The sequence below is a fragment of the Gadus morhua genome, chromosome 19, assembly GCF_902167405.1.
Source record: "Gadus morhua chromosome 19, gadMor3.0, whole genome shotgun sequence".
Taxonomy (NCBI): domain Eukaryota; kingdom Metazoa; phylum Chordata; class Actinopteri; order Gadiformes; family Gadidae; genus Gadus; species Gadus morhua.
The window spans coordinates 14,610,978-14,638,406 of NC_044066.1; the positions used below are offsets into that span (position 1 = coordinate 14,610,978).

A 27,429-nucleotide genomic window follows, 5' to 3' on the forward strand; every position below is an offset into this window, starting at 1 on the left:
GAGCAGGAGGAGGAGGAGGAGGAGGAGGAGCAGCTAGAGGAGGAGGAGGAGAAGAAGGAGGAACAGCTAGAGGAGGAGGAGGAGGAGGAGCTAGTGGAGGAGGAGGAGGAGGAGGAACAGCTAGAGGAGGAGCAGCAGGAGGAAGCGGAACAGCTAGAGATGGAGGAGGAGGAGGAGAACAGCTAGTGGTGGAGGAGGAGCAGCAGGAGACAACAGCTGGAGGGAGGAGGAGAGGAACAGCTAGTGGTGGATCAGGAGGAGGAGGAACAGCAGGAGGACAGAACAGCTAGTGGTGGAGGAGGAGGAGGAGAGGAGCAGGATGGTGCTCAGCAGCTGATCTGCCTGGCTGTCATCAAAGGACGGTGATGGATCTGCACCTCCCCCCTCACCCCTGGTTTATGGGCGTGGTGCCTAATGACTTCCCGTCGTATGAGATCCACTAATGCGTCGGCGACCAGAACCCGTCTGATGTCCGCATTAGGCCGCTCCTCACGCTCACTTCCTCCTGGAGCCGTTACAATGGCGCTCGAGGAGAACATCTGGAGGTTAGGAAACCAGGGGGAGCGGAAACGCTGTTGAACAACTATTGGACGGCGGCCAAAGAGAGTCCCCGGGATACACAGTGTTTGGGTCTGTTTGGTTAGAGGGGAGGCTTCTGTTTCAGGGAGACTGAGGTATGGACACAGTGACTTGGAACGATTTGTGTAAATACTATAAACATCGCCGGAGTTTTGCTCCGCACACACAAACAGGTGTGTGGCTTCTGAGTCAGAGACTCGTAGGTTGAAGTATTATTACAAATCGGTCTACTATGAAATCATCCAGAATGGTAGCGACGGTACGTTAACATTTACATTCAGGGCATTTAGCAGACGCTTCTATCCAGAGCGACTTACAATAAGTACATTTGTCAGAAGAAAGAGGAACAACAATCTATCACTGTCGGTACAGTTAGGGATGTTCATAGAACCAAGTGCCAAGCACTAGCGATTGCTAGGTTAACCCATTCCCAGTACACAAACAAAGATAGCTAGGATAAGATGCTACTCGATGCTAAGTACTATTTATAAGTGCATGGAGGACAATAAGTGGGTACAGTAAGTGCAAGGGACGTACAACATACAATAAGTGCGTAAGGGGGGGGGGGGGTGGGGGTACTGCGCTGTAGAGGATAAAGAATGAACACTGGTCTTCCATTGTTCCCCACCAGTACAGACCAGTGCCTGCTGACAGCAACAGAACCTAGGCTATCATTATATTTGTATCATTCATTGTTCTTAGCCCTGATGCGTCTGATACGCCCTCCCAGCATTGAACTAATTAGGTGTCCACCTTATCTGAGCGAGACTGTCCTCTACTGGTTCTGCCTATTCTGTCCAGAACCACAGCTCCACCAGAGAACCACACAGTGGTGGAACTGGAACCACCTGTTCCCCTTTATTGTGTGTGTGTGTGTGTGTGTGTGTGTGTGTGTGTGTGTGTGTGTGTGTGTGTGTGTGTGTGTGTGTGGGGTGTGTGGGTGGGTGGGTGGGTGGGTGGGTGGGTGGGTGGGTGGGTGTGTTTGTGTGCGTGTGTTTTCACGTGATTTAGTGTTTCCACAAATTGCCAGACATCAGATCACAGTCACCAACTGTGTCTGTGTTTCAGTGGGTATAGTGTGTGTGTGTGTGTCTGTGTGTCTGTTTTCTTTGTGTGTGTGTGTGTGTGTGCGTGTGTTTGTGTATGGTGTTTACATGTGTGTGTGTTTGTGTGTGTGTGGTTTTATGCGTGGTTTCGTGCCTTTGGTTGTCTATGTCTGTGTATGTGTGGTTTTGTGCATGTGGTTGTGTCTGGTGTGTGCGTGGTGTCTACATGTGTGTGCACGGTTGAGTGTGTGACTTGTGAGTGTGGAGGAAGTTTACTCCAGTCGCTGGGCGCCAAAGGAAGTGTTTAGCGGTAGATAACGGCTGCTTTAGGGGCATGCAGGCTCCTTCTGTGGTCTCAGATCACACCCCACCAGATAAGACCCAGTACTCATACTGGTCCCAGTAGCGCGCTGGGAACCGCCATGGATCAAACCTTTACCACGGCGTTAATCCCTCTGTGCTCTAGATCTGAATCTGAGTTGCACAAACGTGTTTCACACCTGGACAAAGTTAACCAAACGGCTAAAGGATTTGGAAGGCGAATCTAATCGGAAGATCTTCTGGGTCTAGCGGACTCCAAAAGGATGTGGTCGTGTTGCTCTGTCAGTTGGGTTTGAGTTTATTTAACTCGCTGCGGCGAAGCGCAAGAGACACAATGAAACAACATAAACTCATGGAGAGTAGTGTGGGAGGTGTACGAGCCGTGGTGAGGTGATGTGGTGGGCGTACCTTGACTGGAACCACCTGTTCCCCTTTATCGTGTGTGTGTGTGTGTGTGTGTGTGTGTGTGTGTGTGTGTGTGTGTGTGTGTGTGTGTGTGTGTGTGTGTGTGTGTGTGTGTGTGGTTGTGTGTGTGTGTGTGTGTGTGTGTGTGTGCGCGCGGTGAATCGCCCTCATGTCGTCAATCACACTTTCACTCCCTATCTCCTCAGTTCCTCCTCCTCCTATCTCCTCCTTCCTATTGTCTTTCGACGTTTCCTTCCACATGGATCTCTCCAACCTCAGCTCAAAATCTGGGTTGATTTTAACTGGATTAACCTTATCTAATATCAAGAATTACAAATTCAACGGCCTGTGTCTCTCTCTCTCTCTCTCTCTGTCTCTCTGTCTCTGTCGCTCTCGCTCTCTCTCTCTTTCTCTCTCTCTCCCTCTGTATGCCTCTCTCCTTCTAATTAATATTACTAATTTAAAATAAGCTTTACAATTATTAGGCCTGCACTAATATATACACTACCAACTTGTTTGTCGCTACTACAAGTTTGATTATGTGCCTAAATTGTCGCTTTGAAAAAAAAAAGGCCTTAACACTCGCGACATGACAGGGAACTCCAGCTAGCGATCGTTAGCCCGTGTCCTCACTAATTGGATGAGTGGATGTTTATATATCTCATCGATAACGGCTAATCTGATTATCAGGCTGCTGGTACGGCAGCAGTGTTGGAGGACAAAAGTTTTGCGCGTTACGATACGTCGTTATGTGACGCACATGTTCCCACATAGCGCACGTTACACGGCTAGCCTTAGCCCGCGGTCGATTCTGTAGCGAAGGACAACAACAAATGCTAATCGTTGGTAGCCGCGGTGGGGATAGCTGGCTCACTCCTCCGGGGACTAGATGGCTGCTCCAAACAAGGTTTTCTAATGAGCTGTGTGGGTATATGAAGCTTATTAGTAGGATTCCACTCTGGCATTGCTGTTGAAGCAGTGTTACTTTCCGTACAGATAACCAGCTCTAGTTTAAAAAAAACATTCAACTACCGAATAGTTTCTCTCCAACTTTCCCCTTTTTTAATATCGGCCTTTAAAACCGCAAAGATTTTCATTTTTTTTTTTCTACAAATAGATTACAATAACCCGACTTTAGTTGCAGCTTTTTTGGTCTATAATCATGTGAATGTGTTGTATTTCCTCCAGGACCAATGCAGTATTCATCAATGTATAATACTCTTGTATGAATCCAAAATGGCGTTGCCTGGTGAGGTCATCATCCACACCCCTTGCTGGGAGGTCCCTGATTGGCTGAATGTTGTTCTGAGCTAAGCTGCCGCTGTCGGGCTGGTTCGAGACCAGCTTCTAGATTTGATACCAGAGGTTAGCTTGCAATATTTAGGCCAGAATCACAAGGCCAACCACGACAGCGATTAACGAGGAAGGGATACGATAGCACCTCAGTCAGGAGGCCTTCTCTGTGCCCTGGCCCCTTGATGGGTTTGTCTTCAATCCGTGTTTTCTCTCTCTCTCTCTCTCTCTCTCTCTCTCTCTCTCTCTCTCTCTCTCTCTCTCTCTCTCTCTCTCTCTCTCTCTCTCTCTCTCTCTCTCTCTCTCTCTTTCTCTCTGATTATTCAGACTGAGCCCTGGCCAGACCTCTCCGGTCGCCGGCCGAGTGTGAAAGTGGCCTGGAGGAGTGAGTGGCTGCCGGTCTCAACACCTGCTTAAATGAGGCTGGATTAGCGTGGATTGTGTTGCATCCCGCTGACGGAGAGCCACTGGGCAGACACATTGGCGTGATCACTTTACCCTCTGTGTGGCTGGCACTCTGGCCCTTCTCTCTCCCTCACCAGGGCACTCAATGTCTCTCTCTCGCTCTCTCTATCACTCTCTCTCTCTATCCCTCTGTCTCTGCCTTGGTCTCTCTATCTCTCTCTCTCTATCCCTCTGTCTCTCTCTCTGCCTCTGTCTCTCTACCTCTCGCTATGGCTCTGTCTCTCTATCCCTCCGTCTCTCTCTATCCATGCTGTGTTACATCACACACATAATACCCACATGTGTCGCACAAGTTTCCATTCTGTGTGTGTGTGTGTGTGTGTGTGTGTGTGTGTGTGTGTGTGTGTGTGTGTGTGTGTGTGTGTGTGTGTGTGTGTGTGTGTGTGTGTGTGTGTGTGTCACTGATGTCCTGGTTCCCTCAACTGATTACTCTGATTAGAAACCAGAGCGTGTCTGTGTCCTTCAGTGTGAGTGTGCATTAATCAAACTATTTCCCTTGCTCTCTGATAGCAATATAAGCTAGAGTACTTCGCTGGTGCACCAAACAACGACCCAACCGCCAAGCAGACAGACTCCTCAGCTGGAGAGCAGCTCAGCAGCCAGGCGCTCAGAGACGCACATGCCAGCGCACTTTAGACCTCTGAAGGGCGTAGAGTTACCGTATTATCTCGTCTAATAAATTGCAGTTGACAGTTTTAATTCTTGGCTGATCACATGTGAAAATGAGATTATGATTTTGATGGCTTCAGCCTTAATAGGCCTATGTTTATTGAACAATTATTGTTATAGTTTATTAACGTTTAATTATTTATCATTTTAATCTCCTAATGTTAAACTAACAACAAAATGGGAGTCGATTTGATTATTTTATTCATTATAATAACGATTTTGTGTTTTTGGATTATACTTTCGCCCAACGAACAAATAATGTAAACGGATAACATATAGGCTTTTACATCTATTTGATGCACACTTGCTGTTCATAACTCATCTAAACTATTCACCGACAACCTTCTACTGTAGCTTGTGTGTCGCTCCATTGGTGCCATCAGGGGGGCTGCATGAAATAATAATGATATGAGCCAACGCTGTAGAGTTGTGCTGATTAGGATCACCTTCAAGTAGAACTGAAGCTCTCTCTTCTCGCTAACGCACGTTTTTAGACCGAGGTGTTGGTAGCATGACTGTAGCCTGAGGTCTTCCCTGGGATGGTACGAGTGGTCTCCCGTTACTGCGTTAATGACGATTCTCTTGTCAGTGGAAGGAGATTCTGCTTCGTATTTTCTTTATAGATTTTACATGGTGCTCTGACAGGTAAAACTTCAAGGAAGATCTTCCATGTTGTCCATCTGTTGTCACGTTTGAAGCACTAGTGGGCTACGTGGAGCAGTCAAGCTACCACACATAGTAGCTTGCCTGCTACGTGTCAAGCTGGTAGCAGGTTCACGCTGGCTAGGTGTCAAGCTGGCTAGCTTACAGGCTGGCTGGCTAGCTTACAGGCTGGCTGGCTAGCTTACAGGCTGGCTGGCTAGCTTACAGGTTGGTTGTCTCCCAGTCCAGCTGGCCGCAGCCGCCTCGCCCCTAAGGTCACCGCTAACAGACCCACGGGGAGAACACAATGGGAGTGTCAATTATGTAAGAGGGCTTAGCGTCGACACGAAACCGCAACGCATCTGCACTGCGCTATTGTGTGTGTGTGTGTGTGTGTGTGTGTGTGTGTGTGTGTGTGTGTGTGTGTGTGTGTGTGTGTGTGTGTGTGTGTGTGTGTGTGTGTGTGTGTGTGTGTGTGTGTGTGTGTGTGAACTGCACTCCATACATATGTGTGTGTGCATCATTTGATGTGCATGGGAGGGAGGAAGAGAGAGACAGGGGCAGACGGAGGAAGAGAGAGTACCTGGTGCGGACTTAAACCATCTGTTAATGGTGGGAGACCAGACCAGTCGACCAGATCACCTTGTGTAATTATTACACAGGCAGGTTTAATACCCTAGATCTCCCCCTCCCTCCCTCCCTCCCTCCCTCCCTCCCTCCCTCCCTCCCTCCCTCTCTCACCCTCCCTCTCTCAACCCCTCTCTTTCTTCCTCTCTCTCCTGTCTCTTGTCTAAATGTTCCTGTTGCACTCTCTCTCTCCCTGACTGTTGCAGTCTCTTTGAGCTCTCTCTCCCACATTATGCTTCATTCACTTATATAGTTCCTCGTGGCTTGACTGGTCGCACACACAGCAGCATGCGTGGCTGACTTTTTCCATTCTGACATTTATCTTTAAAGCAAATGCCACATCACACTGTGATTGTGTGTGTGTGTGTGTGTGTGTGTGTGTGTGTGTGTGTGTGTGTGTGTGTGTGTGTGTGTGTGTGTGTGTGTGTGTGTGTGTGTGTGTGTGTGTGTGTGTGTGTGTGTGTGTGTGGTGGTGAATGAAGGTCACTGCAGGGGGGGTGGTGCAGAGCCGAGCTGATCAATGTTCTCTCTGCCGCTGCTCTGCTGCAGTCGCTCGGCCACTGGCCCTCCAGGCGCTCTCTCTCTTTCTCTGTGTGTCTCTCTCTCTCTCTGTCTGTGTCTCTCTCTCTGTCTCTGTCTCCGTCTCTGTCTCTGTCTCGCTCTCTGTGTGTGTGTGTGTGTCTCTCTCTCTCTCTCTCTCTCTCTCTCTCTCTCTCTCTCTCTCTCTCTCTCTCTCTCTCTCTCTCTCTCTCTCTCTCTCTCTCTCTCTCTCTCTCTCTCTCTCTCTCTCTCTCTCTCTCTCTCTCTCTCTCTCTCTCTCTCTCTCTCTCTCTGTGTGTCTCTCTCTCTGTCCTCTCTCTGGTCTGTGTCTGTCTCTCTCTCTGTGTCTGTCTCTCTCTCTGCGTCTGTCTCTGTCTCTGTCTCGCTCTGTCCCTGTTCTCGAACCCTGAGATATGGTCCTGTTCTAGAACACACAGATGTTCCAGAGCCAGAGATGGCAACGTTTTGCTATAGCTGGTTTTATGACCCCAGTAGATCATTTTGCTGTTAAAATAGTTTGGTAAAATCATACAGAACATTATAATTGAAAGTATTTTAATTGTATGGAAATAGCAACACATCTTTGCGTCTATCGTTGTATATCTGTGTTCTAGAACCTAGATATACAACGATAGATACATCACATGGAACCTAATTCCATATCCCTTCAGGGCAGAGTAATTACAGGAGCTCTGGAGATATTGTCCGACCTTGGTTTTGGTGGTTCAGGGATCGTGTGGACAAACGTCTGTTTTTATCAGTTTGTGGAAATTAGTTCTGGTGTTTTCCTCCTCTGGTGAACAATGGATCATTCATTGTGTCGCCTGAACGCTGAAGACACATCTGTTGTTCTGAAACCGTCATGAGACGCTCTATTCATCAGTGGTGGCAGAACACAGAAAGTTATATCTTATTCTGTTTGTTGTGTTGCAACAGGCATCATTTATACTCTCTGTCTCTCCGTCTCTCTCTCCATCTCTCTCCCTCTCACTCTCTCTCTATTGGCGTGGGATATAACAATATTACAGATAAGTGTTGCCTTTTGATCAGGGTTAGTTTCTCAATCTCTGAGAGTGAGATGCTGTGACGATGGGGGTCGTGTTTTATTAATGTTCAGAGCTGGGAGGACGTGTCCATCAGTGTGAGGAAGAGAGGACACGTCGGGGCTAAAAATAATGAATAATATAAATATAATTATATCCTATGATATGCTGCTTTCACCACGCACTCGTTCCTACTTGTTGATAACAACGGAAGACCAGTGTTCAACTTTGCATATCTCTCTCTCATCTATATATATTTGTGTGTGTGTGTGTGGTCCATTGTACTTGTCAGTATTTTTCCGTTGAACCATTGAAGGCCTTTTCTGAGAGCATGAGAGCAGATTTGTGGTTCTGTTGGTCCTTTATCCGTGGTCGATTATAAGTCCTTCGCAAACGACAACACACCAAAAATTACTCTTTGGACGTAATCTGTGTGTGTGTGTGTGTGTGTGTGTGTGTGTGTGTGTGTGTGTGTGTGTGTGTGTGTGTGTGTGTGTGTGTGTGTGTGTGTGTGTGTGTGTGTGTGTGTGTGTGTGTGTGTGTGTGTGTGCACGCTAAGTGATTAGAAATACTGAAATTCCAGGCTGTCTTAGTCGGCTTGCCACTCTCCATCTCTCTCTCTACCTCTCTCTCTGCCTCTACCTCTCTCTCTGCCTCTACCTCTCTACCTCTCTCTCTGCCTCTACCTCTCTACCTCTCTCTCTGCCTCTACCTCTCTACCTCTCTCTCTGCCTCTACCTCTCTATCCAACTCATATAAACTCTCAACTCTCTCCCCTTCTCACCGTTTCTCTCCACATCTCTCACCCTCCTTCTCCACATCCACCCTCCTCTCTCTCTCCTTCCCTCCCTCCCTCTCCTCCGTTCTCTCTCGACCTTAGTGACCACCTCGCTCCACCTCAGAAGCGCTGGTTGGCTGTGGTCAGTCAGAGCCCTCTTTCTGGATTACTGGGCTCAGGTCCGGCCCCTTAGAGCCCTCTGGCCCCTCAGAACATGCGCTTAGTGTTAGTTCTCCTCTGTGATGAGGCTGATATCGTCGCTATTGTAGATGGTTATTGAACGAGCGTTGATGATTGGTCTGTCTGCATTTGGCTGATTATGATGATGGAGGAAAGGCTGTGAAAGAGTTCTGTGGGGGTCTTGACTTTGGAGAGGATCAGGACTTTAACTTCCCAAGAGTTGGTTTTTCCTCCATGTTCGGTCCGTTGTACGGTAAACAACGTATGGAGAAACACGTAATCTCTGAACAAACTACCCCAGTATGGTCCGGAGGTCTGGAGAACCCGGACTTTACCTTTCACTAAGCGTTTATTTTCCTCTTCGGCGATCGGGTCGGATTCAATTTGGTAAATGATGGCGGAGACACACTCCCTGTGAAAAACTGCTTTCTGGGGACCTGAGTTAGTGCTAAATCCAGGGCCTCCATTTTGTTGGGTGTGGAGGACTCATGGCCGCCGCCAGCTTTCGGACCGGGGCTGTACCCGGGACCCCCCAGTCCGGCCGCCACACGGGGGGGTCCGGTACGGGGGTGGTGCCCGTTACGGGGGGGACGGTGGGGCCCGGTACCGTGTCAGAGCGCCGGTGGATAACCGGGTCCAACATGGAGGACAGCTTTGAGTTTCTGTTCAACGGGACGGTGAACAAGATCAAGAGCCACAAAATGAACCTAAACCTCAGTGAGTCCCGAACCGCGCCCTCGTTAAAGAACAGCGCTGCTGAACTATCGTCTGATTCACCTTTAACTACCCAGGCCTTCTACTGAATGAGCTAATACTAGTAAGCCCAAATCTTAACCTGCTTAAGCTAGCTATCACGACTAAGCCAAACAAACCTTGACCTTAACTACCAAATCAAACCTTAAGCTACTTAGCCTAACTATCTACTTAACTCTAGTCATCCCTCTAGTTACTTACCTCAACCTAACCTAACTAACAGTCACTCCTTACCCTGAACCTTAACCATGTGTTGCTGCAGCTGGTATGTGGGATTTGTATTCCCAACCAGTGATCCGACACACCACCACCTCACTAAACCTCAGAGGAAAGAATGTGGTCCACTTTATTGAAACCTCTCGTGTTCCCGCGTCTCTTAAGACTACTGAGCCGTGAACCCATCCCCACCTGTAGATTCCTGGGACAGGTGAGTCCCTAAAGGGGAAGGAGCTTGGGAGGGCTAAGGGGACTGTAGGGAGAAAGCCTTACCAGCACTGCTGCTAATGATGGGTCTGTTCCTTTTATGTAGCAGGGCCCGGGAATCAGACTAATCTGATGGGTTACTTTAGGGACCACCAACCTTACCTCACCTCAACCCGAGCAACAATCATTTAGTCAACATACGCTCCCTTTTCTCTCTGTATCGCTCAGAAGAGCGTTAAAGGTGTGCATTAGCTTGCGGTAGGGATCACTTCGTTTACGGCCATCACAGCGTAACGCGGTTCTGTGATGGAGCCGGTATCTGAACATCTAGCCTACTTCCTCATCCATCTGCCACTGTAGAGGGAGGGAGGGAGGGAGGGAGGGAGGGAGGGGTGGGTGGGAGGGAGGGAGGGACAGAGGGGGAGAGGGAGAGAGCAGACAGTGAAACACAGAGAGAGGGAGAGGTAGAGGGGGGAGGGGGGAGAGAGAGAGGGGGCACGAGAGTTCATTTGTCACCTTATTCCTATTTGAGGAAAAGCAGGCAAATATCTCCAAACAAAATCTATCGTCATATAAAACTGAATATTCATACGAATCAGTTGTCATAATAAACTGTTTTTTATTGACGCAATGAGAATATTGACACAATGAGAATCTCCGCATAAAATTATTGTTTATGGAATAGTGTAAGTTCCCTCACCACAAACATCACCCCAGACCGCACACACGAGGAAAGTCATTCGGTTCCTCATGTGACGAGTTCTCACGTTCCTCATTTCTCTCACGCTGCTCTCTCTAGTCAGGGTCATTGCGAAGCACTTTATCATCAGGAAGACCTCAACTTTTGTGCTCATACTGTTCACTGCTCAAAGAAACCGATATATTCTCCGACACTCAGATACAGGTCATTAAGGAGCAGGTATACTGTATTATATACAGTCTGTTCAGTCAGTTTAACCTATAGTATACATTCTATGTTTAATACAGTCCAACGCACCAGGAAGGGTACTCAGATGCGGGTCACCAAGGAGAAGGTAGACTTTATAATATACAGTCTTTTCAGTCAGTTTAACCTACATTATACATTCTTTGTTTTATTCAGTCCAATGGGATGGGAGCTCAGATACAGCTCATCTAGGAGCAGGTAGGGGCAGCGGCGTCCTGCTCAGAGATGCCTATAGGCAGTATGGGGACTTGGGGGTTTGAAACCAGAACCTTCCTTAGGCCAGACACGGACCCGATGGGGCCCCCCCCCCAGGGCCTGAACCAGCCCGGGGGCCCGTCCCAGTCCGGCCCACGCTGCAGCCGCTGCAGCCGCTGATCACTTCACATCGACCGCTAACGTACTCTTTGGGCAGTAGCTCAGGAGGTAGAGCGGGTTGGCTGGTAACCGCGAGGTTGCTAGTTCGAGTGTCGTCGAGGTGCGCCTGAGCAAGGCACCTCAACCTAAGCTACTCCCGACGAGCTGGCTGTCGCCTTGCATGGTTGAATCCGCCGTCGGTGGGTGAATGTGTCCATAAAGATAAAGCACTATATCAATGCAGTCCATTTACCATTTACTATTTACCCTTAGAGCTGAGGCCTCACATTGATATGCTCCCACTCTCTCTTGCTCGCTCTCGTTCTTTCTCTCTCTCGCTCTCTCTCTCGCTCTCTATCAATCTCTCTCTCTCTCTCTCTCGCTCTCGCTCTCGCTCTCTCGCTCTCTCGCTCTCTATCAATCTCTCTCTCTCTCTCTTTCTCTCACTCTCTCATTCTCTCACTCTCTCTCTCATTCTCTCATTCTCTCTCTCTCTCTCTCTCTCTCTCTCTCTCTCTCTCTCTCTCTCTCTCTCTCTCTCTCTCTCTCTCTCTCTCTCTCTCTCTCTCTCTCTCTCTCTCTCTCTCTCTCTCTCATTCTCTCTCTCATTCTCTCTCTCATTCTCTCTCTCTCTCATTCTCTCTCTCTCTCTCTCTCTCATTCTCTCTCTCTCTCATTCTCTCTCTCACTCTCTCACTCTCTCTCTCTCTCTCTCACTCTCACACTCTCACACTCTCACACTCTCACACTCTCTCTCTCTCTCTCTCTCTCTCTCTCTCTCTCTCTCTCTCTCTCGCTGACCTTCCTGCTGTGTCTGTGTTTGTGCTTCCAGAGGAGGAGCTCCGGAAGCTGCGGGAGGAGACCAACGTGGACCTGCTGCGGCAGGAGCTGGAGAAGGAGAGAGGGAAGAGGATAGACCTGGAGCAGAGGATGAGCGAGGTGCTCCGGACCAGGTGAGAGGGAGAGAGACACCAACACACAGAGGGAGAGAGAGGGAGGAGGGAGAGAGAGGGAGGAGGGAGAGAGACACCATCACACAGAGGGGGAGAGAGAGAGGGAGGAGGGAGAGAGACACCAACACACAGAGGGAGGGAGAGGGAGGAGGGAGAGAGACACCAACACACAGAGGGGGAGAGAGAGAGGGAGGAGGGAGAGAGACACCAACACACAGAGGGGGAGAGAGAGAGGAGGGAGAGAGACTCCAACACACAGAGGGGGAGAGAGAGAGGAGGGAGAGAGACACCAACACACAGCGGGGGAGAGAGGGAGGAGGGAGAGAGACACCAACACACAGAGGGAGAGAGAGGGAGAGAGAGGGAGGAGGGAGAGAGACACCAACACACAGAGGGGGAGAGAGGGAGGAGGGAGTGAGACACCAACACACAGAGGGAGAGAGAGGGAGGAGGGAGAGAGACACCAACACACAGCGGGGGAGAGAGGGAGGAGGGAGAGAGACACCAACACACAGAGGGGGAGAGAGAGAGGGGGGAGGGAGAGAGACACCAACACACAGAGGGGGAGAGAGGGAGGAGGGAGAGAGACACCAACACACAGAGGGGGAGAGAGAGAGAGAGGGAGGAGGGAGAGAGACACCAACACACAGAGGGGGAGAGAGAGAGGGAGGAGGGAGAGAGACACCAACACACAGCGGGGGAGAGAGGGAGGAGGGAGAGAGACACCAACACACAGAGGGGGAGAGAGAGAGGAGGGAGAGAGACACCAACACACAGAGGGAGAGAGAGGGAGGAGGGAGAGAGACACCAACACACAGAGGGGGAGAGAGAGAGGAGGGAGAGAGACACCAACACACAGCGGTGGAGAGCGGGAGAGAGAGAGGGAAGAGGGAGAGAAACATCAACATACAGCGGGAGAGAGAGAGAGAGAGAGAGAGAGAGAGAGAGAGAGGGAGGAGGGAGAGAGAGAGAGACAAAGAGAGAGGGTTTTATATCACTTTTAAAATGATTCATCTATGTGACAACTTAACCTTTGTTGTCTTACATTCAGGCCATTTAGCAGACGCTTTTATCCGAAGCGACTTACGATTGTTAGTGCAAAGCACCAACAATCGCTAGGTTAACCCATTCCCCGTAGACAACAAAAGACGGCTAGGATAAGACGCTACACAATACTAAGTACTGTTTGTAAGTGCCAGGACGTACAACATACATTGTGTGCGTAGCGGGGTGTGGGGGGCTAAGGGGGGGAGGATGTGCAGAGTCTAGGTGACCTATGAACTATTGAGTCTGGAGTCTTTTCCTCTTCAACACAACCAAGTAAAAGAAGGTTATTCCGGTTCAAAACGTAAATTACCCAGCTGTGCTTAAACAAAAGAATGCATTACCACCATATGTTTTTAAATGTGTCCAAGCGGTACATTTTCTGATGATACCGATGTTTTAATTCAGAGTGCGGTCCCACCTGGCTCTTGAAAGTTGCCAACGCTCACAACTTTGACTTCCTTCCAAAAAAAATGAATTTAGCAACACTCTTTTCTTTATCAGCTTTTTGAGGGAAGCAAGCAGAGAGGGATTTCACTTCTGTAAGCGTTTCACTAACAGCAGTTTACAGTTCACTGAAGGTTAAGAAGGCCGAGAGAGAAGGAGCGGGAGAGTGAGACAGTCTAGGGGAGGGAGGGGGAGAGGAAGAAGAGAAATGTAGAGAGAGAGAGTCTGAAGCCTTAATCTGTATTTACATGTCTTACCTAAATATTCATGTGTTTGTACAATTGATACAAGCTCACTCTGCCAAACGTGAGTGTGTGTGTGCATGTGCGCGTGTCCAAAACATGCATGTCATTCTCTTGTCATGTGACCCTGGAGCTATGTTTACATAACGAGCGAAGCATTAATCCCTCGTCAGCCAATAAGACACATTAAACCCACACGTGTGTGTAAGAGTGTTTTTGCATACTGGATCAGGTGATACTGGATTACACACCCACTGGCCTCCAGGAAGGACAATCCACTGAACCTTCTAAACCGTTGCATTTCTCTCTTGATTTCTCTCTCAGGTTAGAGGACTCTCCACCACAGCCACCCCGTAAGCAGCAATCCCCCACCAACACCCGGACAGGTGAGCTGGACCGAGAGCCAGGGAAGGCTATCCACAGCCCCTGCTTAACATGGCTAACATGTTAAATAAGTGAGGTGGACACCTTGTGTTTTTCCGGGCCCAGTAGTCAACTATTCAGCTAAAGCAGGGAATGCTCCGATCCTTACCGACTGAATAAGGAAAGACCGTCACATATTATGACTTTGAAGATATAGAGTTAGCTTGCCCACTGGTAAGCCAACGAGTAAGCTTGTTCACCAATTAGCTAACGAGTTGGCTCGTTCACCGGTTAGCTAACGAATTAGCTCGTTCAGCGGTAAGCTAACGAGTTAGCTCGGTCACCGGTTAGCCAACACATTAGCTCGGTCACCGGTTAGCCAACGAGTTAGCTCGTTCACAGGTTAGCTAACAAGTTAGCTCGTTCACCGGTTAGCCAACGGTTAGCTCATTCACTGGATAGATAACGACTTGGCTCTTTCACCGGTTAGCTAACAAGTTAGCTTGTGTTCTCCTTCCTTCAGACAAGCCCCAGCGCGAGGAGTGGAGCTCGCGGTTCCAGCGCTGGTGGTACGACCGCTTCGGGGTCTACATGGAGGACTTCCGCTTCCAGCCGGAGGAGACCACAGTTGAGGCAGAGGAGCCGCTCAGCGCTAAGAGGTGCTAACAAATGATTAGTTTAAAACATGAAAAAGGAACCACGATTATCAACAGAATGTGAGGAAATTATGATGACTGAATGATATGATGATAGCACTTTGAGGTCACTGGGTTGATGTAAAGTGTGTTATAAATAAAATGTATTATTATTATTAATATTATTGTTATATGAGAAAACGAGTCTTTGGCACATAGATCCAAAATTAGGTGAAGTGCAGGTTTAATCAGTAATGTTCTACGGCGACTTTGTTTGGAACGGTAAATACTGTTCATGGCCCTGTGGTTCAGAGCAGCAGCAGTTCTGGGCCACTAAACCCCTGAATACCGATGGCGGCCAACCGTCAGACGGAACCGTTAGGAAGTAACTAGTGCCATCTAGTGGTGACGAGGCACACTGCATGTTAGCCCTGGTTTCTATGTGACGGAAAAACAACGATGTACATCGATGAGATCTTAACCAAATGACCCTACACTATAGGGATGAAACAAGCAATGCATTTCTGAATTAATGAAGATTATTATCATTTTATGTTGATGCTTAAAATGTGCATGAAATGTGCAAGAGAGAGAGAGAGAGTGAGCGGGAGGGGGCCCATATCAGTGTCAGGCCTCGGAGTCGGCTCTAAAGTGAAATACATTTTACTAGCAAAATAAATATATACTGATCATATATATTTATACACTGCAGCCCATACATGCTTGTTTTCGGTAAAGATGATGTCGTTCACCAAGAGACGTCGATTTGACCATGAACTTGAAGGGGAGGAGAATGGAGTCATCATGGGGGACCTGGTTAATGGTGACACGGCGGGCGGAGAGAGAATTGAGGGGAGCGTTTTAATTTCGGCACCGAAAGGAAAAAAAAACGATTGATATTATCTTTATTTTTTCCCGCCTCCGTATGAGTGAGTCTGGCAGCGAAGGCCAAACAAACCTAGCACACATTCAAAGCTGTGTGTGTGTGTGTGTGTGTGTGTGTGTGTGTGTGTGTGTGTGTGTGTGTGTGTGTGTGTGTGTGTGTGTGTGTGTGTGTGTGTGTGTGTGTGTGTGTGTGTGTGTGTGTGTGTTTCCTGTCCTGACCCTCGTTTTGTTGTTTGTTTCAGGCTGACTGAGAACATGAGGCGACTCAGTGAGTACACACACACACACACTTGTTTTTTAATGAACTGAACTATAGTATACATTAACTTCTACATTGCAAATAGTTATATTCCCATTGGCATTTATAAAGTTAATCTTATATTTTATCATGAATAATAAAAACGTCATGTGAATCTACTATGAATTCATTATGGTTAATTGATCCGTCATTAAAACAGCGGTTGGCTGTTGCTCGTGCGCTCCTATTCTGAAATGTCCCCTAAAATGTCCCTCTCAGAGCGCGGGGCGAGGCCGGTCACCAACTTCATGAGGAACCTGTCGGCGCTCTCCAACTGGCACTCCGTCTACACCTCGGGCATCGCCTTCATCGTGAGTGTGTGTGTGTGCGGGTGTGTGCGGGTGCGTTTGCATGTGTGTGTGTGAAAGAAAGTAAAACGCCACGTTCACCAAGATTTGAGCCAGTCTGGGTTCAGACTTTAAATTATTGACCAAAAGTCTGTCTGGAACGGTTTTATAAGGCGTCTGCAGGCGTCTTAACCTGAAGACCCCCTCTAGTGAGGCTAACCAGCTGTGTTGTTGTTGTCGTGTCCAGATCTACATGAACGCAGCGTGGCACGGCTGGGCCATGCCCATGTTCCTCTTCCTGGCCATCCTCCGCCTCTCCTTAAATTACCTCATCGCCAGGTAACGCACCCACACATACTGGACTCACACAGAAACCGGGCTCACGCAAAGCCTCTCTCACCAGCGCACGACGTGGCATTACTTCGTGGCATATGCTACGTAGCGTACGGCACGTAGCATACTGCACATAGCGTACAGCAGGTAGCCTTCGACAGGTAGCCTACACCGCGTAGCGTACGGCAACTAGCCTAAGGTAGGTAACCGTAGGCACATGCTACACGGCGCACGCTATTTGTCGTAGGCTACGTGCCGTAAAGGGGTAAGGGGAAGGGGTAAGGGGTAGAAATGGGATTGGGCCTTAGTGTCCTGGTGGCTCCTATGAAGGTTAGAAAAGAGGACAGAGTCTGTGTTCAGCAGAAAGTCATCAGGGTCTCAAATCAGGGCGGTTTCAGGGAAACGAGGGCAAGTGGAGCGATGTGTGGGATAGAGGTTGGTTTCATTGGGCTCTCTAGCTGTTTCGAGTTGTAGAGAGGGAACATTAAAGAGTAGAAGAGAGACGATTTTGAAAGTAAGGAGTGTTACACACACCTGTTAGTGGATGATGAGCTATGATACATTTTTGTTGCATGCATGTTTCTGACAGGAAAGAGGGATTCCTGGGCCAGGGAAGAGAGGCCTCGATTGGCCAGAATTTAGAATTTATCTACCATCAAAAATCTCACTTAGTCTCATTCAGAGGCACGTGCAGTTGACAAGAACAGATATCATCACAGACCATTTCACTCACTAATAGCTAGATGGCTAAGGCCTTTAGAACACATTCCACTCAAACAACGGCTATTAAGTCAAGCTCTCTAAGAAAACAAACAATGTGTGTTCTCTCTGCCCACAGAGGTTGGAGGATCCAGTGGAGCATTGTGCCTGAGGTCTCAGAATCTGTGGTAAGACTTCCTGTTTCCTGTTTGTTACTTCCTGTTTTACATGGGGTCGATGTCTGTCTTGCTGAACATGTCACAGTAAGCAGGCTAATGTGGGTCACCCAGCATTATACATTTACATTCAGGGCATTTAGCAGACGCTTTTATCCAAAGCAAAGTACATTCGTCCGAAGTGAGAGAAACAATCAGAGGTCATAGTGAGGGGACAATGATGGCATGACGATGAAGTCATAATGAGGGGACGATGATGTCATGATGATGTTATAATGAGGGGACGATGATGTCATGATGATGTTATAATGAGGGGACGATGATGTCATAATGAGGGGACGATGATGTCATAATGAGGGGACGATGATGTCATGATGATGATGTCATAATGAGGGGACGATGATGTCATGGCGTTCAAATGTGTCGGTGACGTCATAATGCTTTCATTATTTGTGGATTGCAGGATCCTCCAAAAGAAGACTTGACTGTTTCTGAGAAATTCCAGCTAGTTCTCGATGTTGCTCAGAAAGCACAGGTACACCCACGCAAGCACACACTGGCACGTACACACAGGCAGGCACGCACACACTCACATACACACGGGCATACACGCACGCATTCACGCATACGACAGCACAAAGGCACTCAAACACTCAGACACAGGAACACACGCACGCACACACACCGACAAAGGCCCACACACACACACAGAAAGACACGCACGCATGCACACACACATCGTGCACAGTATGTTTTTTTATATTTTGTGTTTCAACAGTAATGTGTCTTAACTGACATCAAAACAACATGTACACCAGACGACGCTGATCCAGCTTAAACTAGATCTCTCTCTCTCTCTCTCTCTCTCTCTCTCTCTCTCTCTCTCTCTCTCTCTCTCTCTCTCTCTCTCTCTCTCTCTCTCTCTCTCTCTCTCTCTCTTTCACTCTTCTTCTCTCTCCCTCTTTCTCTCCCTCCCTCTCTCCTTCCAGAACCTCTTTGGAAAAATGTCAGATGTTTTGGAGAAAATAAAAAAGTAAGTCAAATACAATGTCGGATTTAAATGATCAGTGTGTTGTTTTTCTGTATATATATATGTATACAAAAACACAGATGCATCTCAATTTATTAGAATATTTTTGAAAAGTTGATTAATTTCAATAATTAAATGAAGGAAGTGAAACTAATACATAAATTCATTGCACCAAAAGTGAAATATTTCAAGCCTTTATTTGATTGAATCTTGATGATTATGGCTTACAGCTCAAGAAAACCCAAAATTCAGTATCTCAGAAAATCTGAATATTACATAAGAACAGTGCAAATATGATTCTTTATATGGAAATGTTGGCCCTCTGAGAAGCACGTTCTTGTATATGAATCCAGTACTAGGTTTGGGGTCCGTCTGAATTACTGCATTAACTTGGCCAGGCACGGAGTTGATCAGTCGCCCGCTGGTCTCTGTATATATATATTTTCCTGTGTATATATGTGTTTATATATGTATAATCCTGTGTCTGTCCTGCAGTCTGTTCATGTGGGTGCAGCCTGAGAGCACCCAGAAGCTCTACGTGGGTCTGTGGGTGGCCTTCATCACCTCCTGCCTGCTGCCCTACAAACTGATGGGCTTCATGATGGGTGAGATGACGCACGCACACACACACACACACACACGCACATACACACGCACGCACGCACACACACGCACACCTCTTTTATTACTGGTATACCTTCTTCATTCGGTCATTCATTACCAACAAACACTTTCTTTGGAGAGGAAGACTGATCACTCACACACAGTCTCTCACACAGTCTCTCACTCTCATCATCTCCTGCTCCCTCCCTCCCCCTCTTTATCCCCCTCTCTGTCTCCCCCCCCCCCCCAGGCCTGTACGCTGGTATTAAGTTCTTCATCATTGACTTCATCTTCAAGAGCTGTCCCAAGCTGCGGGACAAATACGACACGCCCCGCATCATCTGGAACAGCCTGCCCACCGACCCCCAGCTCAAGGAGAGGACCAACGCCACCGTGTCTAGACGGGTACGCACACACACAAACAGGCAAACACACACACACTCACAAACCAACACAGGGACAGACGCATACACCCATGAAGGAACACATACACACACATGCTCACACGCGCATATACACGCACACACACACTTATTCACGGGCACACACACATATAATGTACACGTATACACACACATGCGCACACACACACGCCCGCACACACACAAGCATATACACACACAGATAAAATACACACACATTAATATACACACAAACATACTCACATTCAACCCTACACTAATTTTTCATGCACACAGACAGACAAGAAAAGCACAAACAGACACACACACATACACCTTGATCATTTGACCTTGTCCTGGCCAGGTCAAAGGTCAGCTCATCAGTGGTTTAATCCGATGGTGTATGTGTGTGTGTGCATGTATCGGTATGTGTGTGTATCTGCGTATTTGTATCTGTGTCTGCATCTTTGTGAATGTGTATAAACATATGTGTGTGTGTTATAGCTACATTGTGTGTCATTTCTTTTCCTCTCAGCTCTCTGGTACTGAGAAGGTAGGGCTTCTGACCACGCCCCCCCCCCCCCCCCCCCCAAGTCCTCACTAGTGCTGAGTGCCCCCACAAGTCGTGTGTGCGTGTGTGTGTGTGTGTGTGTGTGTCTGAGATGGATCAAAATGTCAGAATTGGCCTTGTTCCCGAACAACGAACTAATTCTCGAAGGGAGTATGGATGACATTTTGAATCCAGTGTTGCTAGAGCTAGAGCACCTGTGGTGATAGCTTTGTTTAAAGCCCACATATTCATGTAGTAGGAGAACCACTCATGTAGTTCCTAGTATCCCATTCTCGTATTTTTCTGTTATTATTTGAAACCCTTTTTCCTATTTCATAAGTTGACCTCCATTGAACAACAGACAATAAGACTCCCTTTTTTATTTTAAGTGTTTAAAACTTTATTTCAATCTTATAAGTGTCAGGTGCCTTCACTGACGATTTTATATATATATTTTTTTTAAAGAATTTTAATTGACAATTCAGAGCATATTTAGAGAGCTTCTATAGGCTGTTTTAAGTAAACAAAGGGATAACCTGAAAACTGTTCAGTTTTTATCAAACTTCTCAAACATGATAACGTGCTCAGTGGTAAATTAACGATCACAAATCAACACACATTCAGGGCTTGACTTGGACACCGCTATAAGGTTTTTGTTCTGAACTTGAAGTTTGTTTTGCCTGAGCATGGGCGTTGTGATGCTCGTCGGCATGGAAACGGACTCAACTACCAGCACTTCAGGCGATGCTAACATGCTAAACATTAGCCACCAAGTAAACGCATATTCCGGTCTCACGGTTGACCGTTTTAAACCCAACTCTGTTTTAAACAATGATGCAATTTTATCATGTTTGGAAGCCAATTTAATACTTAAATGTTTAAATGTTTAAAAAACAATGTGTGTAATGTAATAACTATCATATCAGGGCCGATGTGTTTGATAACAAACTTAAATATTATTCTTTACATTTGATTAATCACGTAAATGGCTTTGATCTAGCTTGATTTACATCTTCCCTCCAAGCGAGCACACAGTTTGCGAACACGTGGTAGCTAATATTCGCTATTTCAAGCAAAAGCTTGGACTCTGGCCTGGCTCTTGGCTTTGCACGAAGACCTCCCCCCTCCTGCATCAAAGCACTCGGCACGGACAGGAGACCTGTTGATCTGATTGAAGAGGTTGTGAGCGGCCGTCTGTTAGCTGTTAGCTCCCCTCGGCCCTGCTAGCCAGCTAGCTAGCTAGCGCGCTGGCCTGCTAGCTAGACGCAGCCTGATGATGTCACGCACATGGCTAGCAGTCACTGGTAGGATGTTTGCGTCGACGCCCTGTTAACATTGCTGTTCTCTCTCCCTTTCTTCCCCTTTCCATCCCTCCTATCTCTGCTCGACTCCGTATCCAAACGCATCTGTCTGCTGGTTTCTCTCTGCTCCTTCTGTCTTGGACCCTGCCCTCCCGCCTCCTTTTCCTGTCTCTCTTCTTTATCACCCCTCCATCTCCCTCCTTCCTGTACACCACACTTCCTTTTCTTCCCCTCCTCTCCCCCTTTGACCCTCCTCCTCCTCCTCCTCCCCCCCTCCTCCTCCCCCATGCTCCCCCCTCCCTCATCCTCCCCCCTCCCCCTCACCCCCTCCTCCTCCCCATGCTCTCCTCCTCCTCCTCCTCGTCCTTCTCCTCTTCCCCCTCCCCCATGCTCCCCCCCTCCTCCTCCTCCCCCCCTCCTCCTCCTCCCCTCCTCCTCCTCCTCCTTCCCCTCCTCCCCCATGCTCTCCCCCCCTCCTCCTCCTCCCCCTCCTCCTCCTCCTTCTCCTCCTCCCCCTCCTCCTCCTCCCCCCCCTCCTCCTCCTTCTCCTCCTCCCCTCCTCCTCCTCCCCCTCCTCCTCCTCCTTCCCCTCCTCCCCCATGCTCCCCCATGCTCTCCCCCCCTCCTCCTCCTCCCCCTCCTCCTCCTCCTTCTCCTCCTCCCCTTCCTCCTCCTCCTTCCCCTCCTCCCCTATGCTCCCCCATGCTCCCCCCCTCCTCCTCTCTCCTCCTCCTCCTCCTCCTCCTCCTCCTCCTCCTCCTCCTCCTCCTCCTCCTCCTCCTCTCCCTAGGTCCAGCCCGTGGTCTCTCGTGGCAGCATCGCCACCATCCCGTGCGGCGTGGCGCGGGACGAGGAGGCAGGCCGCTCCCACAGCACCAAGAAGGGCGCCTTCCACGAGATCTTCAACCTGGCGGAGCTGGAGCGCCCTCTAGCGGGTGAGAAGAGGCACTGCGGCATGAAAACAATTTTACATCACATTACATTTAGTGTTTTTTTTTATCCACAGCATGGATCCACACCCTAGCTTGGTGAAGCATAAAATCAAAGTAGAGCAGCTGAAACTTTAATTTTAAAAACATATAGGAATCAGGATAATGTATATTTATTTAAAGCCACACAACTAAAGAAAGGTTTAATACTATTTGCGATGCTTTGATTGGTCCTTTTATGTATCCATGCTTTTTGATTGGTCATTTTATACATCGAAGCTTTCAGATTTGTATGTTTCTGTATCATAAGGATTGGCCCTGGTCTTTTTCTAAGCTTTGTGATTGGTCCATGTATGTGACTAAGCTCTTTGATTGGTCCATGTATGTTTCTAAGCTTTGTGATTGGTCAATGTATGTTTCTAAGCTCTGTGATTGGTCCATGTATGTGTCTAAGCTCTGTGATTTGTTGCTCTGGCAGTGTGTGAGAACGGCTGGAGGTGCTGCCTGATCAACAGAGACCGCAAGATGCCGACGGACTACATCAGGAACGGAGTGCTGTACGTCACGGAGAAGTACGTGGACACCCCTCCTTTTTATACTGAAATATATAAATATCTCGCAATGCCTCAACTGGTCTCTCTCTCTCTCTCTCTCTCTCTCTCTCTCTCTCTCTCTCTCTCTCTCTCTCTCTCTCTCTCTCTCTCTCTCTCTCTCTCTCTCTCTCTCTCTCTCTCTCTCTCTCTCTCTCTCTCTCTCTCTCTCTCTCTCTCTCTCTCTCTCTCTCTCTCTCTCTCTCTCTCTCCCCCTCCGTGTTAGTTACCTATGCTTTGAGAGCTCCAGTTCCCGCTCAAGTTCCTCCAAGAAGAATAAAGTCATCAAGTTGGTCGACATCACAGACATCCAGAAGGTACCCTGACCTTTGACCTACTCCATGGTCAACCCTGACCTTTAACCTGTCATGCATTCTAGAGCAGGGGTTTTCAAAGTTTGAGAGAGTACCTTTTTTTTTCACGTGCGCCCCCCCCTGAAGAACTCTGGCGCCCCCTAGGGGAGGCGCACCTCACAGTTTGAAACTCCGTTCTCGAGGTTAGAGGTCAACCCTGATCCATAACCTCTCTTACCTTCCAGAGCTCAGAGGTGATCCCTGATCTTTAACCTCTCACCTTCTAGAGCTCAGAGGTCAACCCTGACCTTTAACTAGAGATGAGGTGATTCAACTTTTTCTCAGAAGCACAAGTCCTTACATTGGGTACTTGCTGATACTGAGTACCGATACGAGTACTTATTAATGCCGCTTTTCCACTGCATGGTACCAGCTTGACACGACTCGACTCGACTCAGCTCGCATTTTTTGCGTTTCCACCGCAAAATCATTGTATCTGGTACCTGAAGTGGCTGCTTTTTTTAGTACCGCCTCGCTCTAGGTACCAAGCGAGCTTAGCCGATGCTAAAAGGTGACGTCGGCAGACGGCCGGCCACTGATTGGCCAGAGAGTGTGACGAAGTCACAAGAGCGACATGGCAACCATGCTGGTAACAGCCATAGCAGCGCCGCAGCCAACATATTCCACTTCTTCAACTTCTTCAACATGCCAGCTAATAATAGTAATGTTATCGATGTCCTCCATTGTTGTTATGTGGGTTCTGTCCATGTGTGGGTTGCGTAGGTGTTGTTTGCGTCGCGTACAAAAATACGTCACGGCCCTTTCGCGCAGCCGACCCCGCCCACGTCCAGGAGGTACTATTTGCGGTGGAAAACGACCCGTGCTGCTACCGTGTCGAGTCGTGTCGAGTCGAGTCGAGCTACATGTGCGGTGGAAAAGCGGCATAATACCTTAATTAAAGAGCCAGTGAAATTAGCGATGTTGTGTATGACATGACAGTTGACCTCTAACCTCGAGACGGTACCACAGGTTACAGTTCAGGTCCCGTGTCTAATCTATATCACGACTTGGTTGGTTGCCCTCTCATTGGCTGTGGATAACGTGCAGGAGTGTGATTGGTCCAGCCTTGGTTGAACGCCAAAACAAATGATACACATTATACCCAAATAATTCATCCTAAGTTATCGGCCTGGCTGACCTGATGCGAATGCGCACAGAGGGAATATTTGTGGATAATGTGAAACATGATCAACAGTTCAACATTGTACGACGTGTCTGCCTTCTCCAGTACAAGGTCCTCTCCGTCCTACCAGGAAGTGGAATGGGCATCTCCATAGCAACCCCCGCCACTCAGAAGGTACAGTGCTACAGAGAGGGCGATCATGTTTCGTGTGTGATGCATCGTGTTTCCATGTTATCCACTAAACCAAACTAACCCGAGTCGCCCTTCTCGTCCGGTCCAGCCGCTGGTGTTTGGCGCCATGATCCACCGGGACGAGGCGTTCGAGGCCATCTTCACCCAGTACATGAAGATCATGACCACCCCCAAACCTCCAGGCAACCCCGAGCTCTAGCCCGGCACGGCCCCAGCCACAGAGCCCCTGGCTGGGCTCCACGGCGGGGCCCGGGGGGGGGGGTCCACTCTGGAAGAGGAGGAGGAGGAGACGCCCTGCAGAGGGGTCGGACGTCCGACGGTCACATGGTCCTGCTCAGAGGAGGAGGGGGCTGGGTGTAGGGTTTGGGGGAATGTTCAGACATGAATGGGATCGGTTTAACAATGGGGGGGTGGGGTGGGGTGGGGGGGGGGGGGAGAGCTATAAGACAGGTGAGACTGTGGTTCTGACTAATCAGGAAAGAGAGGGAGCTGGCTCTCCCGCTCTAGCGTCTGAATGGCCGAGCGGCGGAGTGGTGGACACGAGGATACACTGGACCAGCGTGTCGCTTGGCCATGTTTTTTTTTCTTCCTGTGCGATAGTGTGTGTCGGGTGATTTCTGATTGGTTCGCTTAAAATCTGCCGTTTTGTGTTTGACGCAGAATAATTGTGTTTGACGCAGTGGCCGTTGTTTCAAGAACCACTTTGCCCGACCACGTAACTCACAACTCTCCAGTTTAATGTGGAAAAATACAGTATTTCAGTTTAGATTCATATGGACGACAAAACATCATCTTCTGGCAGTTAAAAACGCGTCATTACGCGACTTTGAAATAGCTTGACGCTATTGTGGAAGTGTTGGTACTTTGAGCTGTGGTCGATTTCTTTTGTGTTTATTAAGCTTAGTGCTTGAACAGGATTCTCTTTCCGAGGGTTCCCTGTCGTCTCATGATTACTATTTCTTTCTTCATCACATGTGAAAACAGAGTTCGGTGGTGTGGTTGTCCGTGGAACTCAAAAGCTAAAACAAATGCTCCTTTATGCATCTCTATGGTGTTTGTTAATTTATGATGCTGAAATACGTCTGTTTTTCGAAATGCCTTTCTATTGTAAACTTTTTTTTTTGGGGGGGGGGGGGGGGGGGGGGGGGGGGTTCTAACAAGCTTTTGAGTTCGGCAGTCTTAACTTACTGCTGCCTCGTCTGTTTTCTGAAGTTCTTCCCAAGAACACGTGGAATGGATCACTGGAATACCGACGGCTCCGTCCACGAGTCGCACTCAAAGCTTTTCTTCTGTCCGATGCGTCTCGTCGAGATCTGGTTGTGAATAATTTCATGTGACTGTAAATCAAATGCATCCGCGTTCGTTTTTGATATCGTTTCGTAATTATTCACGACGGAGGACGGAGCGTTTGTGTGCAAAATTTGTAAGCGGTGTCAAAGTGACGTGTTGAACGAGTCTCTGTTGATCCTAAAGTATGGCCTAGCCTCCGTTCTTCAAAGCCCACCAAACTACGGAACATACCGGACATTTCAAAGGCACTTTACCATGAGCAGCCATTCAGGGGAGCAGAAGCTGGTCTTCTGGCTGACCGGAGAATGGTTTTCATATGCCAACCTGTACGACCACTGACTGGATCACTGGAAGTTCTGCTTCTATGTGTTCAGACCGTCACAAATCTATAACAGTATACTAGACCCGAGATGGAATCAGCTTTTCACATGTTTTGGTTTGTGTTTCGAGTTATTTCAGGCCGTCACCGCTTGTGGTTCTAGAGCAAATAGATAAATAGACAAAAAACTTTAAATGACACCCGTCAAGGTTGTGAACTGGGTATGAAGTTGCCTTCGCTGCAACAGACCGGTTTCCACGGGCCAAATAGATATTAATGTAACTCTGTAAAAAACCTATAACCAAGTTCTGGTAATACGGACCGTTCTCGTAATACAGAATGTGCGATTATGATGACGTAATACGTTTCACATAATCTCGGAATACGTTTTTCACCCTGGCCTGTGTCGAATGGGCTGCCTTGAAAACTGGAGGATCCACAAGTATTTTTTCGTTTAGGGAATAAATTAGAAACATTTATGGGAGCCCTGCTTGACAGGGGAAGGTTATCATATCTAGCTCACTGTGTGTTGACTGGGTGGCAGAATCAGAATGAATTCATAGCTCAAATCAAGGCTGAATTTGGAATCTGTTGAATCAATGTGTTTATTTATAGTCTCATTCAACAGCCAGAACCTATAGTTTGATTATTTAGTGTCATTCTATATAGGCTGAATTTATAGTTGGAATCTATAGACTGAATCTACAGGTTCAATCTAGTTTGAACTATAGGTTGAATGTATAGTCTCTGAATCAACGGGTTGAATCTATTGTCTTATTCTATAGACTTAAGCTATAGGTTGATTCTATAGGCGGAATCTATGGTTGGAACTGTCTCATTCTTCAGTCAGAATCTGTAGCTTAAATCTATAGGCTGAATCTATAGTTTAATTCTATAGTCTTAAAGCCTTCATCCGAAGCCTTTTCGTGTCTCTGAACTTATCTCTGAGTGGAGTAGAGTTTGGCTTTATGAAACTCCGAGGAAGCACAGAATGTAACATGTTACATATTAAATGTAATGCACCACATTACATGTAACCTGTAATGTTTGTGAATGTCTTTTTCTTCTTCTTGCCAAATCTTTAATTTCCTGTCATCGCCTGCCATGCTCTACCCGTGGTTACGGGAAGGAAGAGTTTGAACGTCGTAGCGTTTGAGCTGTCAAGCGGAACTCTCAGTTTGAACGTTGACGTCATGACAACTGGACCCCCGCTGGGCTCTTGCTCCTAGTCTCATTTAAGTCTGCGCTCTCACCGGCCTGTCAGGTGACTAGCTCTGCTACCGTTACACACACTCAGAAGCTAGCGTACATCAGCCGGTCAC

The 27,429-nt window shown here is 48.0% G+C and overlaps 1 protein-coding gene and 1 long non-coding RNA gene across 6 annotated transcripts in view; one reads left to right on the forward strand and one right to left on the reverse strand.

Annotated features, from left to right (window-relative positions):
• LOC115532595 (uncharacterized) overlaps positions 1-1,516 on the reverse strand; it is a 44,128-nt gene extending 42,612 nt beyond the window's left edge. Inside the window, exon 1 of the long non-coding RNA XR_003974078.1 lies at positions 1,419-1,516. This is a non-coding gene — a long non-coding RNA (uncharacterized LOC115532595). The remainder of the gene's footprint in view (positions 1-1,418) is intronic.
• The window catches only part of gramd4a (GRAM domain containing 4a), a 37,815-nt gene extending 12,178 nt beyond the window's left edge, over positions 1-25,637 (forward strand). For 4 of the 5 annotated variants that reach the window (XM_030342460.1, XM_030342459.1, XM_030342462.1 and 1 more), the window contains 16 exons: positions 11,897-12,017; positions 14,075-14,136; positions 14,637-14,772; positions 15,876-15,901; positions 16,151-16,242; positions 16,466-16,557; positions 17,390-17,438; positions 17,890-17,961; positions 18,416-18,459; positions 18,952-19,061; positions 19,310-19,464; positions 22,102-22,246; positions 22,719-22,812; positions 23,057-23,147; positions 24,412-24,480; positions 24,587-25,637. In XM_030342460.1, coding sequence (XP_030198320.1) covers positions 11,897-12,017; positions 14,075-14,136; positions 14,637-14,772; positions 15,876-15,901; positions 16,151-16,242; positions 16,466-16,557; positions 17,390-17,438; positions 17,890-17,961; positions 18,416-18,459; positions 18,952-19,061; positions 19,310-19,464; positions 22,102-22,246; positions 22,719-22,812; positions 23,057-23,147; positions 24,412-24,480; positions 24,587-24,697 — 1,469 coding nt within the window. In that variant the 3' untranslated portion in view covers positions 24,698-25,637. Of the gene's footprint in view, positions 1-3,971; positions 4,030-11,896; positions 12,018-14,074; positions 14,137-14,636; positions 14,773-15,875; positions 15,902-16,150; positions 16,243-16,465; positions 16,558-17,389; positions 17,439-17,889; positions 17,962-18,415; positions 18,460-18,951; positions 19,062-19,309; positions 19,465-22,101; positions 22,247-22,718; positions 22,813-23,056; positions 23,148-24,411; positions 24,481-24,586 lie in introns of all 5 variants that reach the window. The other variant, XM_030342461.1, reaches the window with a different exon arrangement.
• The last annotated feature ends 1,792 nt before the right edge of the window (positions 25,638-27,429 follow it).